Consider the following 21,668-nt stretch of genomic DNA (forward strand, 5'->3'; position numbering starts at 1 on the left):
TCAGATTTCCCTTGCTCCCTCTCCCTTTCTTCCTTTTCAGATTTTATTTTGAAATAATCCCTACCCCAAATATGAGGCTCAAACCTACAACCCTGAGGTCAAGAGTCTCATGCTCTACCATTGAGCCAGCCAGGGACCCCAGATTTCTCTTAAGATTTTTGACTTGTATTTCCTAGGAATGTATTTTAAAATAATTGAAAATTTTCTGCTTTTTATTAATTTCTAAATTGTTTTCTGATCAGTGAATATTTTCTTTTTTATTTAGAATCTTTCTGATTTGGTGAGAATTATTTTATGGCCAATGAGTAAGTTACTTTACATCTTACATGTATATCTGAAAAGAATTTATAGTCTCAAATTATTGTATGCTATATTTTATAAACAACCAATAGGTCAGAACTACCTATTAGGATGTTTAAATCTTCTGACTTTTCGACCATTTGATCAGTTTTTGGGAGAGTAGATTTCCCAATTCTTCCTTGCTTCTTAGGTTTTGCCTCTGTATATTCTTAAGATAAGTTAATAGGTAATGTAACAGTGTAACAGGTGTCTTTTTGGCTATTTTTACTTTTAATCAAAATGTAGTGAAGTTTGGCTTTTAATATGATAATATGATAATATGTTTAAACCAGCTTATTTTGGTCTTTTCCTTGTATGTTCCTGTAGCTTTCAGTCAACCAGTGAACCATTATTTTAGGTGGATCTCTTGTAGGTGTTTGGACTAGCATTTTGTTCTGTTTCTATTCAGAGTGGCAGTGTCTCTTAATCAGTGAGTGTAGTTCATGTACATTTATTGTATTTACTACCGTATTTTGATTTATTTATATTGTCTGCTTTTTATTTTTGTTCCTCTTCTGGATTCTGTTTTCTCTCCTTTCTTGATTTCTTTTTGATTATAATGATGATGTAAAATTTTTTTCTTGTTCTGTTTTTATTTTTCCATTTTCCCCTCCACTCCTCTCCACCGTGGTGATAATTTTATACTCTTGTTTCCATTCTTTTAGTGTTTACTATAGAAATGTCAGCTTTGGAGATATTTCTTCAGGTGTCCTTCATTCTCCTATTAAACTTTATAAAACATTCACTTATCTTAAATTTCAGTCTAAAGTTTATTCTCCTACCAAAGAAATACATGAATGCTGTTTACCCTTTATATGCTATTTTATATTTTATTTCCTTATTTGTTTACTTCACTGCTGAGACATTATATGGTTTGATCATCCATTGTTTATTTAGCTCTACCCAAATGCCTATTATCTTTGCTCATTTTCCTTTCATCCCTGATTCTTTCTGTTTTTCTTGGAATTTACTCTTCAGAAGTTAGTATGGCTAGTTAACTCAGTGTTTGTTTGCATGAACTGTCCATTTTTCATTCTTTCTTGAAAAATAGTTTCCTGAATATGCAAATCTAGGTTGATAGTAGTCCTCTTCCAGCCAAGTGCTGGAATGTTTGTATATGTTATGTAGCTTTTGAACGGATAGCTCTAATTTTTGTTACTTTGTAGGCACTCTGTTCTTTCTGTCTGCTTTGTAAACCATTTTTATTCATGTACACTTTATAAAGAATGAAATCTAGCTATTTTAAGTGTATAGTTTAGTGAATTTTGGTAAATGTAACCGCAGTTAAGATAGAGAACATTTCTGTCCTGTTTGAAAATGTCCCTTTTCCCACTTTATGTTACCACTGTAATGTAAGTGTTCTAGTTATTCCTTCAAAACACCGAACATCGCCTGTCTTTTTAGTTTCAGTCATTCTAATGGATGTGTAGTTTTATTTCATTGCGATTTAAAATTGTGTTTCCTTTTTAAAAATGTTTTTAAAAAGATTTTCTTTATTTATTTAACAGAGAGAGAGAGATCGAGAGAGATCTCAAGTAGGCAGAGAGCCTGATGCGGGGCTTGATCCCAGGACCTGAGATCATGACCTGAGCTGAAGGCAGGGGCTTAACCCACTGAGCCACCCAGGCACCCCTAAAATTGTGTTTAGTTTATACCAAATACTGTTGAGCATATTTTCACGTGCTTAATGCTGTCACATTCATTAATCTTTTGTAAACTATCTTTTCAAATTTTTGTCCCCCTTTAAATGATTAATAAATAGACTCAATTACTATTATTTTTTGTGCCTTCTAGATTTACCAAATAGTTCATTAAGTAAATGAATTCCATTCGTATGCCACCCCAGCCAGCCCTCTGCAACTTTCCCAGTGTTAACCCTTGGTTTTAGTGTGGCACATTTGTTACAATTAATAAACAGACATTAATACATTATTAACTATAGTCCACAGTTTCCATTGAGTTTCCCTGTTTGTATTGTATAGTTGTGTGTTTTGACAAATGCAGAATGACATGTATCTACCATTATAGTTTCATACGAACTAGTTTGCCCTGTGCTTCACCTTTTCAACCCTCCTTTCACTACCCCCTGAGAACCCTTGGCTCCCACTGCTTCCTACACGCTATGCTTTGCCGTTTCCAGAATGTCCTATAGTTGGAGTCATATAGTACGTAGCCTTTTCACAAGGGTTTTTTTCATGTAGCTGTATGCATTTAAAAAATTCCTTCATGTCTTTTTGTGGCTTGATAGCTCATTTTTAAAAATTGTTGAATGATATTCCATGGGATGAATACAAGATTGTTTCTCCACTCACCTTTTGAAAGATACCTTGGTTCTTTCTGGCTCTTGGCAGTCATTAATAAAGTTGCTGTAAACATTTTTGTGTGTGGACATAAATTTTCAACTCAGTTCAGTAAATACCTAGGAATATGACTGCTGGGGCCTTGGGTAAGACGATTTTGCATACCCCCTGCACCCCCTCTCCCCGCCCCCCCCCATGGTGAGTAAGCGGTCCTGGTGCTCTCCTGTTGCTCTGCACCCTCCATAGCCTTTGGTATTGTGAATGCTTTGGAATATTAGCCATTCTAATAAGTGCACAGTAGTATTTTGGTTTGATTTGCATTCCCCTGAAGACAAAGATGTTGAGCATCTCTTCATATGCTCATCTTGTATCTTCTCCATAGAAGTGTCTCTTCAAATCTTTTACTGATTTTTTTTGATTGGGTTTCTTTATTGTTGAGTTTTAAGAGCTCTCTTTTAGATACAGTTCTTTATCAGATAGGTAGTTTGCAAAAGTTTTCTCCTACTCTGTTACTTGGGCCTACATTCTTTTTTTTTTTTTTTTTCCAGTTCCATCCACATTTATTGTGCAAGATACAGAAGGACTGGAGCGTAGCCTGTCCCTTCAGCAGACAGTCAGGTCTTGAAGGGGACTTGGACCAGGCAACAAATTTGAACTTAGTTTTGGGAATGGGGAACCACTGAAAGAGTTAAGAGAAGCATGGGGTGCTTTCTATTTCCGTAAAGATGACTTTGGCCATAGGTTATTAGTGGGTGTGGCAGAGACAAGGTCTGGTCGATTTGGAAAGGCTGTTACAACAGTCTAATACCGAGTAGATCCCGATGAGAGGTCAGCAGGAAGTGGGCCTACATTCTTTTGAGTGTTTTTTGTTTTTGATTTGACAGAGAAATGTATAATTTTAATAAAGCTCAATTATCAATGTTTTCCTTTTAAGGGTCGTGCTTTTCGTATTGTATCTAAAAACTAATTGTCAAACCCAAGGTCATCTAAATTTTCTCCTATTTATCTTCTAGAACTCTCCCTGTTTCTATATTTGAGTTTAAGGTCTACTGAGTTAACTTCTAAGGATTGTGTGTAGATTCACTTTTTTGTGTATGAATGCCCAGTTCTAGCACCATTTGTTGAAGAGACCATCCTTTCTCTGTTGATTGCTTTTGCTCCTTTGTCAGAGATCAGTCGACTGTATTTTTGTGCGTCTGTTTTTAGCCCCTTTATTTTATTCCATTAATTTGTGTGTGCTTTTACCAATACCGTGCTGACTGTAGCTTTATAGTAAGTCTTGGAGTAGGGTAATACCAACCTTTTGAAATTGTCACTCTCCTCTAACATAACTATTCTGGGTCTTTTGCTTTTCTTTATAAATGTTAAAATCAGTTTGTTGATAGCCACAAAATAACTTGCTGAGAGTTTTAGTTGGGATTGTATTGCATCTGTAGATCAGGTTGAGGAGAATTCATAGCCTATACATGGATATTTCTCCATTTATTTAGATCTTCCTTAATTTCATTTGAATTCTGTAGTTTTCTTCATATAGGTACCATACATATTTTGTTAGATTTATGCCTGAGTTTTTTGGGGGGGAAGGGCGGGTGGGTGAGTGCTCATGTATATGATACTGGTTTTTAATTTAATTTTTTTAAAAGTTTTTTTTCCTTAAATTTTATTTATTTATTTGACAGAGAGAGAGAGAGAGAGAGAGAGAGAGAAAGAGATCACAAGTAAGCAGAGCAGCAGGCAGAGAGAAAGAGAGGGGAAAGCAGGCTCCCTGTTGAGCAGAGAGCCCGATGCGGGGCTCAATCCTAGAACCCGAGACCATGACCCGAGCCAAAGGCAGAGGCTTAACCCACTGAGCCACCCAGGCGCCCTGGTTTTCAGTTTTAAAGTTGAAGTTCTCATGTTGGTATATAGGAATGCAGTCACCTTTTGTATGTTGAAGTTCTCATGTTGGTATATAGGAATGCAGTCACCTTTTGTATGTTGACCTTGTATCCAGCAACCTTTTTATAATCCACTTATTAATTCTGGATATTTTTGGTGGTGGTGGTTGTTAGTTCTTTGAAGTTTTCATTATAGAAATCATATTACCTGCTAATGAAGAGTTTTATTTCTTCCGTATGTGTTTATCTGTTTCTTGTCTTATTGCATAAAATAGAACTTGTATAGGACATTGAATAGGAGTGGTAAGAGGGGACATCTTTACCTTGTTCCTCATCTTGGGGGAAAGCATCTAGGTTCTCACCATTAAGTATACGGTTAGGTGTAGGCTTTTTGTAGATGTTCTTTATGAAGCTTAAGAACTCTCCTTGTATTCATAGTTAGCTGAACTCAGTGGGTGTTGAATTTCGTCAAATTGCTTTTTCTCCATTGGCTGATATGGTCATGTCATATTTTTTCTTCTTCAGCCTGTTGATGTGATGGATTATATTAACTGCTTTTTGAATGTTGAACTAACCTTGCATACTGGGAATAAATCCCACTTAGTCATGGTATAATTCTTTTCTACATTGTTGGGTTTTTTTCCTTTCAGTTATTTTTATACCTAGGAATCCAAATGTTAATTTTTTAATGTTTTCTGTTTCTCTCACCATCATCATTTTCTGTTTATTAGAACAGTTTTTAAAGATTTATTTATTTGGGAGAGAGAGAGACATAGCAGGGGAATGGGCAAAGGGAGAGGGAGAGGGAATCCTGAAGCAAAGTCCCTGCTGAGTGTGGATTGTGCCATGGGGCTTGATCCCAGGACCCTGAGGTCATGACCTGAGCCAAAATCAAGAGTCAGCCACTTATCTGATTGAACCACCCAGGCACTCCAGAAATAATTTCTTTTTTCCTTGAAGTATAGTTGATAATTTTTTTTAAAATCCTTTCCCATACTTACAGTGATTGTAATAGCTGTAATTTATAATAGGTCTTTTAAGGTTCTTCATTTCTGGGTTTGTTTCTATTGACTGTTTTCTTCCTGAGGTGGATTATATTTGACCTCTCGACATGTCTCTCTCTCTCTCTTTTTAAAGTAGTTGCTAAGCCCAACGTGAGGCCCAAACTCATGACCCTGAGGTCAAGAATCACATGCTCTGTGCGCTGAGCCAGCCAGGCATCCCCCTTCCCATCTATCTATCTATCTATCTATTTATTTATTTATTTGAGAGAGAGCGAGCGAGCGAGCGCAGGGGGTGAGATGTGGGGGTAGGAGAAGAAAGTCAGGGGGAGAGGGAAAGAGTCTTAAGCAGACTCCCCCTGGAGCCCAAGGTGGGGCTCCCTGTCTCAACCCTCAGATCACAACCTGAACCGAAGCCAAGAGTCGTTGCTTAACTGCACCATCTAGGCATCCCCGTGGGTATCTTAATTTTTGATTGGATTGTAAACATTGTGAATATTATCTTGTGTGTTTGGGTTTCGTCATCTTTGAGTAAAGGGTGTTAAGGTTTATTTTGTTTAATAGGTCAGTTAATTGATGTTCATAATATGTTTTAGCCTTTTTCTTTTTCTTTCTTTCTTTTTTTTTTTTTCTTAAAGCTTTCTTGGTTTAAGGCAAACATAGCCTTACCTGGTATTGTGATTCAACAAGTATATGTTAGGCCGTCTCTCTGTACCTTCCATGCTTCCTGTCCTTGAGTTCGTAATTCCTATTTCTTTAAACATCTATGCTTTCTTGGTACAATGTAAACTCAATGAATGTTTTAGATAAGAGAGAGGTGATCTTACGTACGTACGTGTGTGTGTGTGTGTGTGTGTGTTTGTGTTTGAGGATTCCAATGACTGCAGTATAGTTTGAGGTGACCAGCTGTAGTGATAGGGAGCTGTGTTTGGAGGCTACTGCAGGTGTCCTGTGAAGAGGCAGGTGATGGTAGTTTATATAAGTGTGGTGGTCATGGAGATAAAGAATAGTGAGGAAATTATATTTTTCATAAAGACTTTATAACTTGCATCCTATCCAACAGTTACAGTCCTGGGCATATACTCTAGGAACTCTTACACAGGGTTCCAGGCAACACATTCAGAGGTATTCGTGGGAGTATGTATGCATCTGAATATCTCTTCATAGTAGAACAGATAATGCTTTGGTTTGTTTGTACAGTGAAATATATTACAGTAGTAAAAATAAAATGATTTGCAGCTACTGAAATTATAAATTAATTCATTTACTTAGTAAGTACCATTTTATGTTCTCTTCTCCAGGAACTCTTAACCACTAGAGAAACAACAGTGAGGAGAGGCAAAAAGTTGTCATCATTTTTTAAAACTCGTTTTGTTACAAAAAGTGTAAAAATTATATAAAGCAAGAATTACTCATGTTTATTATTTCCTTTGAGTAGAATATAGGATATTCAGTTTCCAAGTGTCGATCTATAGATTGTTTGCTAATTATAAACAGAAAGTGGTATATTTTTCATGAGGAAATTTAATTGGCACCATCTGAATCAAATAATCAAATGTCATCAGGAAATAGACTAATGGACTTTTTTTTTCTTTTTTCTTTGTTTTCTGGTGTCATAAGAATTAGGGTACAGTATCAGTTATGTGATATTTTAATTTTTAATTCTGAATGTGATAACAAGGAAGCAATGAGTTAAATTCAAATTGTGGAATATTGCTTGCAGTAGTCACCTAGGAATTTTCAAAAATACCACTTTCATGAAGGACACCCCTTCCACCTAACCCCTCCCCCCACACATACACACAAACTCCAAACCAGAATCGTAAGTGGACTCTTTTACATTGAAGGAGAAAAAGGGAATCTAACAAATGCAATGTGTCATACTTGATTTCCCTGTAACTATAATGTACAGCTTTTATCTGGCGATTTCCTTCCTTCTGTCTCAGGAACCGTCTCCCTCTTACCCCAGGTTCTTTTGTTCTCTCTTCTGAGGTTCTATTACCAGATCCTGTTCTGTCCATCTGGAGGACTGTCCTACTCTCTAAAATAGCTTTTGTTTTCTTTTAACTTGTAACCTTTCTTTTGGGAAATAAAGGCCTTACAGTTTTAAGTGTTTTCCAGCTGTTTTTATTTTATTTATTTTTGTTTTTTTTTTTTAAAGGTTTTATTTATTTATTTGAGAGAGAAAGAGAGCACACGAGAGGGGAGAGGGTCAGAGGGAGAAGCAGACTCCCTGCGGAGCTGGGCGACTGATGTGGGTGGGGCTCAATCCTGGAACTTCAGTAGCATGACCTGAGCCAAAGCCAGTTGCTTGACCGACTGAGCCACCCAGGCACCCTTCCAGCTGCTTTTAAAAGAAGGCAAGAGGCACCTGGGTGGCTCAGTCAGCTGAGCATGTGACTTTTGATTTCTGCTCAGGTCATGATCTCAGGGTCCTGGGATCTAGCCATGTTTCAGACTCCTTGTTCAGTGGGGAGTCTGCTGGAGATTGTCTCTCTCCCTCTCCCTTGGCCTCTCCCCCTGCACTTGCATGTAAATCTTTAAAAAAAAAGACCAAAAATTTTTATACTTTGTGAAAATTTCTGATTTGCATCACCAAATTAGGAATAGGAAAGGTGAAATACTTCATTTTTTTTTTTAAACTATTTGTCTCTGTCAGTCATTAAGTTCTGAGAAATCTTAATTCAAGAAACCCTAGGTGAAAAACTACATAAAATTCTTTATGACTGTTGCGTCATTAAGGTGTCATTTCGTTTATCAGCTTTGTGTTACCAGATTATGCTGCCATGTATAGGGACAGATTTTGCTTGAAGCAGGGAGGTTACGTATTGTGTCTTGCGTGGGGCAACATGGTGCTATTAGTTGGTCTAAAAAAATTGATCTTTCGGACCTGTATTCCATAACAAAATGAGAGAGTGCTGAAGCCTCTAGACTCTTCCTTTCCTTATCATCTATAGCCAAACATCTGAACTGTCAACAAGTCATGCTGACTCTACCTCAGAACCAATCAGCCTTTGTTTGTCTTTGAGCCGAGTGGGGGTTGCAGCTGGCTTTCCCTTGGAACATGGCAGAAGCTTCCTACTCAGTCTCCCTGTGCCCACCCTTGCCCTTCTACAGTTCAGGCCTTGCAGAGTAGCCAGAGTGAGCTTCAGAAATCCAACATTAGGTTGCTGCCCTCTCCTTAGTAACTTTCCAGCTCATTCCTTCCGTCAGGAGTGTTCCTTCCTCACTGGTCGTCAGAGGGCTGGCTTCAGCTCTGTCAGGCCTCACTTTGAGCTTCCGGGTCTTACAGAGAAGCCTTCAAGAAGTAACCCTGATTACCCCCAGTCACTTCCTTCTGTTGTTGTCACTGTCCCCATCTTCCATGAAGTATGTGTATTACTGCACACACGTGTACCGTATGCACGTTCAGGCACATGCGTACTCACGCATCTTTCTCCGCTAGATGGTAAGGGCCATGAGAGCACAGAACTTTCGGAATTGTTCATTTTATATTCCCCAGAGCCACATCCGTGCTTGGCACATGAAGTGTTTACTGAGTGTATATTTTTGAGTTGATGAACGAAAATGTGGTGGAAAGTGACAAAGAAAATTGCTGCTTTATGGTGGAAAGTAAACCTGCTGATCCCTGGGGGGGCGGGAGACCAGAGCTGTCTTCGAGGTCTGAGGACAGAAACGTTAGGAATAGTGCTTTGGTAACTCAAGTTTCTGTATTTTCTTAAATACTTAATTTTTTTCTCATGTAGTATTTAGTCCATTTCTTTTTGGAAGCAGTAGGTGGAAGGGAAATAAAGACTGCAGACTGCATATCGGAGTTGGGTGAATCTCTGGGTGGTCCGGGCGGTGAAGGTCCGGTAGCGCGAGTAGCGGGAGTAGGCGTCCGGGGAGAGGGTGAGAAGCGTGAGGAAGAACTTGCCAATACCACTAGGACCTGAGGTGTCTTTTTTTAAAGCGATCTTTTCATACCAAGAGATTTTTCTCCTTTTAAAAAACTTGAGAATTCTGTTCTGTTTGTTGTAAGGAAGGTGGTTCTGTTTCAAACCTATGACAACTGAAGAACATAAATTAAAGATCTGCATGGTGGACCAAAGCTGAACGCAGGAGTAAGTACTCGGCAGATAATAAATTGGGACAGAACACTGGTGGAAATTTTGTGTCTAGACCAAGTAAAGTGAAGGAATGGTGATCGACAACAAATTGATTTTTTCGGATTTTTCCAGGAATGTCAACTTTCGGCTGAATCTTTTTTTACCTTTTCCTTCCAGTTCGTGGCACCGCATAACTTATCCCAGTTAGAGTTGCAGAGACGCAATAGGAAATAGGAAAGTAGGGATGAGAGACTGGGCTTTTTGATAGGATTTAACATCATCTGTGTGGAATATTCTTTCCCCTCTCTTCAAATGGCGAGGTCTGGTTTCTCCATGGCAGGGTGGCAACATAAAAATACGTTCTATCTGAAATTTAATGACTGACTTGGCATAAGAAGTTGAGTAGAAAATCTTAGCTTTATATTATTCCCAATTACAGTTTAGAAATTACATTGAGTTGGTGAGTATAATGTCACTAGCTTATGTCAGTTTCTTCCTCGCTCCCAGCTGTGTTACATTTGGCCTGTTCTGTCAGGGAATCCTGCCTTTCCGGGTTGCATGTATTCACAGGTCTGATGCTACATTGCCTCCTGATGGGGGACCATTTTGTAATTGCCTTATCACACACTGCCCTGGTGCCTATCAACATCTCTCTTTTTCTGAACATATAATAGTTTCCCAATGACAAATTACTTTTCGTGTTTTGTTTCTCTGTCTAGTTTCTTGTGACCAAGGACAATTTCACCCAGTCTTATCTCAAATCTCACAAATCACTGTATAGCCCAGGCCCATAGTAAATAACCAAGACGAGATTAATACTGGAATCAGAGTAACTCTAAATTTCCTAATTCTCAGAGGGAACTGAAAACAGAGATAAGCGATGTAGATATCTTACCTCTTGTGGTTTCCTGTTTCCTGCTTATATGGATAAATAGTTTTGGAATTTGAATTGATCTAACTTTTTTTGGGGGGGGGCATATGGATCCATTTGTTTAAATTTTTTGTGAAAACGTTTTCTCAGGCATGGCAGTTTCTCATTGTTAGATATTATTTCTTCACTGCTCCAGAACAGGCTAATTCTTCTTTAATGAGTTCAGTCTGATTCCTTTATGTGACGTTCATGGTGAGGCTACAGCATGGAAGGAGACGTTCCCTTCTTCTCACTCTCCTGCAGGATCTTGGATGTACGAGAGGGACAAGCACCTTTTTTCTCTAATTTATATTTTAATTCTTTTTCTTCTGCCATCCCATGGATGCTCTCCAGCTGGATTATTTTAATCATTTTTTAAAACCAGTTCCTGCTATTCCTGACTAAAATGTTCAAATCCCACTCATCCTTCATAGCTTCATGTTAACGGCGTTTGCTGTCATATGCTTGCCTTAATCTCTCCTCTGTTACCTTCCTTTGACACCTTTCTCTTGTGAATTTCCAAGGATAGAATTATTGGGTACTTCCCCCTTTTTCCTTCTAGATTCTTAGACTAGCAATGTGAAAAAAGTATATTAGTCTTTCTTCTCACTGCACTTAGCATTGCTTTTAAAATGCTGTCCCACGTAAACAAAAGCAATGTCAGAATTTTTAAAAGTGAATTAATTATGAAACAGACAGCAAGTGCCATCCTAACTCAGCTGAAGTTAAGAGTGGTATTTATGGGTTGGGGTTAAAGGTCTATGACACTTGGCTCTCTCTTCCTTTTCCTCTAGGATCCTGTAGTTAGAGTGTAGTGCTGTTTGAGCATCACAGGCTGGGAAGAGTCTTTTAAGCACTCACTGATCTTTTTCTTCAGAAAAGATCAACAAGTGTCTCGGATGTGAATGTATCCACCTTGTTTTTGGAAAACCTCTAAGCAAAGAGATTTTTTTATAGCCTTTCTTGATAAATTGATGCAGGTGACTCAAGCTGTCAAAATTTTTGCCTTATAATAATCTAAATAGTTCTTAATAATTTTATGATTTAATTTTGTTGTTTAAAACGTTAGCTGGAGATAATTTGTTCAGGCCTTACTGTGTGTTTTCATCTTACTTGCTAGTGTACACATTCCCTGTCGGATGAGTGGAAATGGTGCAGTGGCCTCTTCACCCGGAACAGCGAGTCCTGGAACTTCTGTTTCCGCCCATAGTACAATAACTGTGTGACTTGATTTCCCCCCACATCATTGTGTCAGTTCTTGCTGATAAAAACTGTAGGGGTTCTCTGTGACTTTTCAGATAAAAATGCCTCAAATACTGTAAACCATTACTTTTGGAAAAGGGAATTTAATTTGTTGTGTATGCAGGCAACACTTTTGGGGGAATATTGTATGTGTATGTATATGCTTGATATTATTTAAAAGTTGTTTCTTATCTTTGTTTAACTAATACTGTATCTACTTCTGTTTTTGGAATCTATTGTCAACTTATTTATGTTTCCTTAGCTTTTTATTTCATTACTGGGAAAAATGTTGTATTTATTTGATACAAACAGTCCTTTTCTTTTGGAATGATGACACTCTTGGTTTTTAAAATATATGTGAGATTATTACACTGGTGCTATTTTCCTGACTCTAAAAAGGAACTTTTAAATAAATTAGTTATTGTCTTCTGCGTTATTGAACATGTGGTCAGTTGTCATGTTCATGCATCCAGATGATCAAAGTCTGAACTTCTGTCTAATTCTTCCCTGCTGTTAGGCTACCCTGTCATGATCAAGGCCTCAGCAGGTGGTGGTGGGAAAGGCATGCGAATCGCCTGGGATGATGAAGAGACCAGGTGAGGTGCTGTCCAAAATATACTTTTGATGAAAATTGCAGTTACTAGAGTTTTATTAAACTGACAAGTAAACAGATACCAAATGTGTAATGGGATAATTACAGTAACCATCTCATTTTTACTCTTCTAGGTGGAAAAAAATAGAAATTATGCTGAAAACTTCCTTGTTCATATTTTGTTGATGATTATTCTGTTATGGAAAGGTTTTTTTACTTCCTTAAGTATTAACAAAGGATTGTCTTTTTGTTTTTACAGTATATTTTAAAAAATTATGGTCATGATTCTATTTTCTAGACAAAACCCACTAACGTTTGATGCTGTATATTCTGAATGTGGACAGAGATTTGAAGCAATCACATTTAAAAGGCAGTCATGATTTCATTTGTTTATGTGTTACTCAGTACACACTTACTTTCCATTGCTTGTCTATAAAAATAGCAAACTACTTTGATAATTTTTGACTGTGGAATATATTTGAATTTAAATTTGAATTTGAAACTACTAAATGTCCTTTATATACAGTGCACTCTGTTGTAAAGGTAGACCACTTTCTTTTAGCACACTAGTTTCAGAAACAAAAGTAACTTTTTAAAAGCAGTTTAAAAAGCCCAGTGCATTGTTTACATGATTAGAAAATCATTTTTTGAAAAACTGCCTAGTACAAACAGGTTTTAGGGGATTCTCTTTAGGTTTGTGTTTTTATTTTCACATTTGGCAGAAGAGTTTTTTGTCTTTTTTTTTTTTTTTGGCGGGGGGGAAGGGTCGGAGGAGACAAAAAATGACTTAATTATCATGTTATGTTGCCTTTCAGTGCTCTTTCCCTACCCAGAGGTATTGTGGTCTTCCAGATGGTTCTCCTTTCTCCCTTTCCCTTGCTTTTCCTTTCCTCCCCACTCCCCCAGTCTCTCAAAGACAGAGGTCCAGAGCAGTTGGTGCAAAAGTTGTCCAGTACAAACCTAGTTCAGAAATTAGGTTCTCAAGTGAATAAGGTAAAAATGTCCTTGAGGCAATACATTACCCTTTAAAATATCTTGGGAGGACACCAGGTTGCAGACTTGCACAGATGGTTTTATCTCTGCTAGAAAATTGTCTCAGAACACCGTTGTTTCTTTGGTTGAGCACCAGAGAAAGTAATCGGTTGTGTTGTGGGGTGGCGAGAGAGGATGTACTACTCTTTAAACCCCAGCCTTACTCTTACTGACAGTGTAGCAGAGACGGACTGCATGAATTCACTTGTTGCATGGACTGACGATACTTGTTGAGAAGCTGTGTGGAAGTCACTGTTTTTTAGTACTGCTCCTAAATACAGCAGTGAACGATAAACAAAGTAAGTCTTTGCTCTGTGAAGTTTATACACTAGATCACGAGTTCTTAACCTTTGAGTTCCTAGTCCCATAAAATTCAGAGGGGTTTTATACATCTGGAAGAGAGAAAAAAGGACCTATTTCTTTCACTTGCCTCTAACTGGGATTTAGTGTTTCCTTCAATGTAGGCAATGAACTGCAAGAGTAGTAGTATCTTTTTGGAAATTTCTACCGCTTTGGAAATCACATACCTTCAGCAACTGTAATGTGCTAATATATCTCTAAGTAACAGCGATTATCAGATTTGTTGTTGGAGCTTATCATGAGTAAAGAACCCCATCCATATATTATATACCAAATTTGTTTTTAGAAAATAATTTCAATCCTGTATTTCAATATAATTTGTTTTCTGTGCAGTCCTATACATTTTCTTTTTTTTGTACTGTAAGCCTTACTTTGAGAACTTCCTGTGCTGCATGATTAGGCAAAAGTGTTCTATAGAGTAAACACACGGAATGGGAGATAATGCTGTGGCCATCTTTGGAAAAAACGATCTGTTTACTTTAACTTCTGGGTAGGGAAGAATGCTGTAGTAAGGATATTAAACACAACTTAATGGTTTTATAGGTGTGTATTTTACAAACCGTAACTTTTTCCTTCTTGTATGGCCCTTTTTGTATGGCACTTACATAGCAATTAAGCTTAGCACTTATTTTTCATTATTCTTCTTGGGATCTTGGGTTTCTTCCTCATTTCTCTACGGCTTACTGTTAGCAACATGTTTTATGGTGAAGATAACTCTTCAGTTTCTTGGCATTGAGATTTGCCGTGCTGCTGTTAACCAATGAATTTTAATGTAGCATTTGGTATTTTCAGAAATCACTGTGTTTACTTATGCAGTGGGCATCTTTTAGGGAGTAAATTTTCTGTCTAAAATATTGTTCTCAATTTGATAAAAGTCACTCTATATCCCCCGTTACTTTGGAAAAGTTGAGAGAATATAGAGTCACCAGTTGTTAACGTGCCACGTTGTATATACTCCTTCCTTTCTCATTTCTTGGTGGGGGGGATTTTTTTTGCATGATCCACAAAAATTTTAGCCTTCTTTGGAAGGAAAGCCTTGTTTGTAGCCAGTAACTGCTTTATTATTTTGTTCTGAGGAGTGTGTCCCTCTTGGAACATCTCTTGTACGTGTTTTCAGGAAAGCAGCATCTATGGCTTATCTTGGAATCAAGAACATCTCAAAGACTTAGTTTATTTTTATTTTTTTTAAACAGTATTTGTTATTGTGTATTAAATTAGGGTGAGAATCAGGAAGGTTGTTGGTAGACTCATGTCTTCATTTTAACCTCTGGCTTTCTTTTCCCTATCCGCATTTCAGTGAACTAAGGCGCAATGGAAAATTGACCACGTTTACATTTTGGAATACCCCTGCTAGCCTTTGCGTCCTTTGAGAGCAGTTTCTGCTTTATTTTTGTATTCCCACCACCTAAATATGCCGCGGGCTCATGGTTTCATGATGAGCAAAAAACTTGTTGAATCAGTGTGTAACTGAGCATAACAAATGTTTTTAAAAAAGTAGTTTTCCATGAGCTCCAAAATATCCTGGTGATCCTTTTGAATGTGATCATTTATTTGGGTGATTTTCTCTAGCATTCTTGGTTTAAATGCAACATGAAAGCCCTTAGTCATTACAGCAGAGACAAACTGTAATGAGCTTTGTTTTTTCTTTGTGAATCATCATACCCCATCTAATAAAAAGTTGGTCATATGGTACTGGAAACAATAATTCATTGTGCGTTAGTTTCTTTGAGGTTTGCAGTCTCCAGAGATCTAAAAACTCCATTCCCCTAAATCAAAGAAGTAATAGAGGACTAAGAAAACTTGATACCTTTTCCCTGAGAATTCTGAGAAACGGGAATTGTTGCAATATGTTTTGAATATATCTTATGGTCATTGTTTACTTGCTGTGTTGTATTTTTTAAGCACAAAAACAAATGTGGTGTTTATTTCTAATAATGCCAGTGCTTGCTTCGGCAGCACATATATTTCTAATAATGCCAGATGGAATGTTTGCAAATTAAAAGGTTGGATAAATTTTAATATTGTATTTAAGTATAGATATTTAATCTGAAGATTAAGAAACTTAGTGATATGTAAAAAGAATTAAACTACATTCTGAATATATCAGTGAGTGGACAATAATATACTCAGTTTTAGTTAAGCAAGTGTGCATTTTTAATAGTGAACGAGCCCATTTCATTTGAATTTCATTCAAATTCATAGTATATGAATTTGGTGAGCATATTTTTAATTATAACAATTTAAATTTTTATAGTTTGGGAAGAAAATGGATAAACCTATAATTATATCCATATTTTTATTTTCAAAAATTGTACTTTTATCTTTTAATGATTAATTTTGAACAATTTCAAAAGACAAAGTTGTAATGATGTGTATGGGTATATGAGGGCTGTTACATTTATGTGTGTATATTTAAAATATCATGAAAATTATCATAAAATGTTCTTGAGGATCCTCCTCTTGTATGTTCATTCTCACTGAGTATTTCCTTAAAATTTTGCCCCAGTCATGCCGTTGGCCAAGTTGGCCCTTTGCATTTTTGTGTACGTATTCTGACTCTTGAGTCAAATGAATATGCATTGAAAAATTTTTTTATTAGTGGAATTTAAATATGTTAGGGGTGAGGAAATGGAATTTTGTGTGGTTTATTAAAAAATCTAATTTTTAACAGTTGGTGAACTAAGTATTGGTATTCCTATTTCATTATATAATGTAGGGTCTGGGAAGTTAAATCATTAACTCCAGGTCACAAAGCTGGTGAGTTTAGGAGTTGTTGGTCAATGAAAGTCAACTTAGTTATTTGTGCATTAAGTGAATTTTTCTTTACTTTGTTCATAAACCAAAATAAATATTTAAGTGCTTTGTTTTCTTTCATATTGAGGGCTGAATTTGCTTTGTTAGTTTGATTGTACCCCCCCCCCCCTTTTCTTTTAATTAGGGATGGCTTTAGATTTTCATCTCAAGAAGCTGCTTCTAGTTTTGGTGATGATAGACTACTAATAGAAAAATTTATCGATAACCCTCGTCATATAGAAATCCAGGTTGGTACATCTTAAGATGCTTTCTATTATGACTTTAAAAAAATCATTTCTTTATTTCATTTAGAATGATTGTGAATTGTTCTGATATGCTTTAATAACTTCAGAATAGAAAATGTACATGAATTGATTACTTCCCTTGGGAATCTGGTATACTTCTCATCAAGGTGCCAGAATGTTGGTTAGTGTAAGGGGTGATACAGAAATCCTGCAAAGAAACAGTTCCAAGCTGTCTGGCCAAGCTAAAAGCCTAGCATCTAGAGAGAATCCTGCAGTCCCATTCTGAGACTGGGCCATGACAGGGCTTGCTTCCTTTTTTTTGTTTTTTAAGTGCTTGATCTGGACTCCTATCATTTTGATTCACTAGATGTCTGCATGGCTCACTGAGACAGGCATTCTTTTAGGAGCTGCTAGTATAGAGATGAGTAGATAATTTTTTCTATTCAGATTAAGGTTTTAATCTAACTGCTAAAGCATGTGTGGGGTGTAGATTTTAACAAGACAAAAAATGGTTTTCTGAAATAACACGTGGAAGAAGACAGGGTCTCCTGAAGTTTTCATTTCTGTTAAGAATGTCTTCTGTTCAGAACCTTATGGCTGTGAATTGAATTTAAAATTGATTAAATGTAAACACCAAATTTGAAATCCTGAAGTTTAAGTATTGTTTTACTTATATAGAGAATTTATAGATATACTTATAGAATATATGTATATTCTATGTATAGAATACAGGCATAATAAAAATCTTCAATTTTGTCATTGTGGTTTTTAAAATTAATTATAATTATACATAGCCTTTTAAAAAAATGTCATTTTATTTGACAGACAGAGATCACAGGCAGACAGGGAGGCAGGCAGAGAGAGGAAGGGAAGCAGGCTCCCTGCTGAGCAGAGAGCCCGACTCAGGGCTTGATCCCAGGACCCCGGGACCATGATCCGAGTGAAAGGCAGAGGCTTTAATCCACTGAGTCACCCAGGCGCCCCTTACATAGCCTTTTTAAAGATTTTATTTATTTATTTGAGAGAGAGAGAGTGAGGGAGAGAGAGCACAAGCTGGCAGGGGGCAAAGGGAGAGGGAGGCACTGACCTCTCTCACCCCCCTCCCCCGGAGCCCAATATGGGGCTTGATCCCAGGACCCTGAGATAATGATCTGAGCTGATGGCTGATGCTTAACTGACTGAGCCACCCAAGTGCCCTAGATATTTTTTATGGGTAGAAAATCTTCATCTAGGGCCTCCAGTTTTCCAGAGTGGGAAAAAATGTGCAAATATATCTAATCAGCATGTAGTCTTAAAACATTGAATGTAGTGTATTTCTGAAGTTAGTGGGGTTTTTGGTGGTGGTGGTGGTTTTTTGTTTTAGATATTCTGAAGTGAGATATCACATCTCTTCAGTAAAGTCCACAAATCTTAAGAGTACAACTCAGTAAATTCTCATGCACGCATGTATAGCTAGCTGTACAGCAGCCATCCAGATCTGCATATAGCACATTTCTGTGACATCAGAAGATTTCTTCATACAATTTCCCATTCGGTCCTTCTACTTGGCCGCCAAAGTACCTCCTGTTCTAACACTACAGAGTATTTCTGCCTGTATTTAAACTTACATAGATGAAGTCATACAATGTATTTTGGTTATGTCTGACTTGTTTTAGACAACATCATATCTTTGAGATTTTTCCTTGAGGCTGTCTGTTACTGTTAACTCTAAAAAAATTGCTCGGTGATATTTCATTGTTTGAATACCCTGCAATTTACCCATTTTTCTGTTGGTGGATCATCAGGGTGTTTCCAGCTTTTTGATATTATGAATACATTGTTATGTCTTTTTATGGACGTACACATATTTAAACACCAAATTTGAAAAGTATTATTGAGGAGAAGTATTATTGGATTACATGGTAATGTTATGTTTAGGTCTGGTAAAAACTGTATTGCTGTGTGTGTGTGTGTGTGTGTGTGTGTGTGTGTGTAAAGTATGCTTCCCACCCAGCATGGGGCTGGAATTCATGACCTTGAGATCAAGAAACATGCTTCACTGACTGAGCCAGCCAGGTGCCCCTCTCCTTTATGTTTTGGATATTAACCCTTATTATTAAACAGATAATTTGCAACATCTCCTCCCATTCAGTAGGTTACCTTTTTTCTTGTTGGTGGTTTCCTTTGCTGTGCAAAAGGTTTTTATTTTGGAGTAGTCCCAGTAGTTTATTTTTGCTTTTGTTTCCCTTGCTTTAGGGGACATATCTAGAAAAATGTTGCTGTGGTTGATGTCAGGGGAATTACTGCCTATGTGTTCTCTTCTAGGATTTGTATGGTTTCTGGCCTCACATTTAAGTCTTGAATTCATTTGGAGTTTATTTTTGTGTATGCCGTTAGAAAGTGGTCCAGTTCTGTTCTTTTACATGGAACTGTCCAGTTTTTCCAACGCCATTAACCGAAGAGACTTTCTTTTCCCCATTGTATAATCTTGTCTCCTTTGTCATATTTCTTGGTACTCTCTTCTGTTGATGTATGCGTCTGTTCTTGTGACCATACCATACTGTTTTGATTACTGTAGCTTTGTAGTATATCTTGAAATCTGGGATTGTGATACTTTCAGCTTTGCTCTTAAAATTGCCTTGGCTATTTGTGGTCGTTTGTGATTCATACAGATTTAAAGATTATTAGTTTTAGGTCTGTGGAGAATGCAGTTGGTATTTTGGTAGAGATTGCATGAAATCTGTAGATGGCTTAGAGTACTATATATATTTAACAATATTCTTTCAGTCCACGAGCATGGAATAGCTGTATATTTGTTTGTGTCATCTTCAGTCTCTTTTATCAGCGTTTTACAGTTTCCTGAGTGCGGGTCTTTCACCTCCTCGGTTAATTTTGTTCCGTGGTATTTTATTCTTCTTAGTGTAATTGTAAATGGAATTGTCTTCTTAATATCTCTTTTTGCTACTTCATTATTGTTTTGAAATGCAACTGATTTCTGTATATTAATTTTGTATTTTGCAACTTTACTGAATAAATAGAGATATAAAAGTGTAGGTGATGAGTAGACTCTTGGGTATTTATTTAAGTCTGTAACTAAGGAGAGATACTTGGGCTGCCCTTTCTTTACGATTGTACAAGCAGAATTAATTTTCCCCCTTTCTGTATTCCCCACCTGTCCCATTGATTTTTATCTTGAATTGTCTGACTTTTTGAATAGACCAAGAAGGCAGTGGAAGGCAGTCAGTAGGTCTCATTCATTTGTTGTTCCCAGCAACCAGGCCATTGTCTTTCACATTATTAATACTTGATAAGCATTTGTCAGATTGTGTTAAGTAGTTATAGATCTACATCAGCTTTTAGTTTATTTTCATTAGCTATCCTATATTATCTAGGTGATAATTTTAAACATACGTGAAAGTGTCTCCTGGTAACTTAAATCGGTAACATAGGTGTTTGCCATACCTGGTCTATGCTTGGAAGTTTTTATTAAATTATTTTCCTCAATTTGCATGTATTTAATTATATCTGAGGGAATTTGTGCTCATAATAAAGTACATACAATGAAAAGTGAGCATTCTTTTCACCCGTGTTCCAAGTCCCCTGGTCTCTGTCCCTAGAAGCAGGCACTGCTATATCCTGCTTTTTTTTAATCTATTTTTCACATGCTGTGTCCTTTCTTATGCTAAGACTGCACTGGTGGTGGCAGTGGCACTACTCTGTGTGGTTTAGCCCGTGTTTCTGCACCTGGGCTCTCCTGGCATTTTGTGGGTTAGATCCAGGGATACTAAATGGCTTGCATTTTGTGGACACCCTGTTATCATGAAGCTTTTTCCAGTAAGCAGTGTATTTGGGAGATTTTTCCACATTGAGGACCTGCACACTGTAAAAAGCTATATTAAAAGTAAAAGAAAACAGAACAAAACTCACGATGGGGGACTGTCTTACTGGCTCAGTCAGTGGAGCATGACTCTTGGTCTTCAGGTTGTGAGTTTAAGCCCACCCTGGGTATAGAGATTACTTAAAAAATAAAATCTTAAAAACAAAACAAAACCAATGAGGGATTTAAGTATTAACTTCCCTTACAGGTACTCTTTATATCGTCTAGTCACTCAGTCTGTTTGTTTAGTGGAATAAATCACTGTCAAATTATTTTTGTTCAGGGATGCTTAGGTGGCTCAGTTGGTTAAGTAGCCAATTACTTATTTACTATGATTTTTAAAAATTTATGAGAGAGAATGAGCAGGGGGAGGGGCAGAGGGAGAGTGATAAGCAGACTCTCCGCTGGGCAGGGAACCTGTGTCGGGGTTGGCGGGAGGACTCAGTCCCAGGGTTCTAAGATCATGACCTGAGCCCAAGTCAGATGTTTAACTGACTGAGCTCCCAGGGGCCCCATGCAGCTGACTCTTGATTTCTGCTCATGATCTCAGGGTCCTGGGTTCAACTTCTGGGTCAGGCTCCATGCTCACTGGGGAGTCGCCTTGAGGTTTCTCTCTCCTCCTCACTCTCCACCTCCTTTAAATATCTTTTTAAAGATTCATAAGTGAATCTTTAAGAATACTATTTTCATTGAATGCTTAGGAAATAACATTTTTTTTTTCTTTTCGTAAGAGAGAGAGAGCTCAAGGAATGGGGCAGTGGGAGAGAGAGAGTCTTATGCAGGTTCCACAGCCACTGGGGACAGTCTTACAACTCTGGGATCTTGACCCAAGCCAAAATCAAGTTGGTTGCTTAACCAGCTGAGCCACCCAGATGACCCCAAGACAAGATTTTTAAAAAAGAATTAGGAGACTAAGTGGACTTTAGGGACTTTAGGAGAAAACAAATGTAATTCTATATATGAATCTAATATTGTATAGTTAGAAATATTTCTGAGAATTCTTGGTCATCATGGCTTTATTTCTTGTACACAG

At 37.3% G+C, this 21,668-nt stretch overlaps 1 protein-coding gene and 1 long non-coding RNA gene across 3 annotated transcripts in view; both read left to right on the forward strand.

Annotated features, from left to right (window-relative positions):
- PCCA (propionyl-CoA carboxylase subunit alpha) overlaps nt 1-21,668 on the forward strand; it is a 403,241-nt gene that overhangs the window by 142,125 nt on the left and 239,448 nt on the right. For both annotated transcript variants that reach the window (XM_082700821.1, XM_082700820.1), the window contains exons 9-10: nt 12,275-12,353; nt 16,680-16,782. In XM_082700821.1, the coding sequence (XP_082556947.1) occupies nt 12,275-12,353; nt 16,680-16,782 (182 nt within the window). The remainder of the gene's footprint in view (nt 1-12,274; nt 12,354-16,679; nt 16,783-21,668) is intronic.
- LOC309848822 lies at nt 265-12,198 on the forward strand. Its single transcript, XR_014303317.1, has 2 exons — nt 265-305; nt 11,636-12,198. It is a non-coding gene; the product is annotated as an uncharacterized lncRNA (long non-coding RNA).

Source organism: Mustela nivalis (genome assembly GCF_964662115.1).
Source record: "Mustela nivalis genome assembly, chromosome: 15".
NCBI lineage: Eukaryota > Metazoa > Chordata > Mammalia > Carnivora > Mustelidae > Mustela > Mustela nivalis.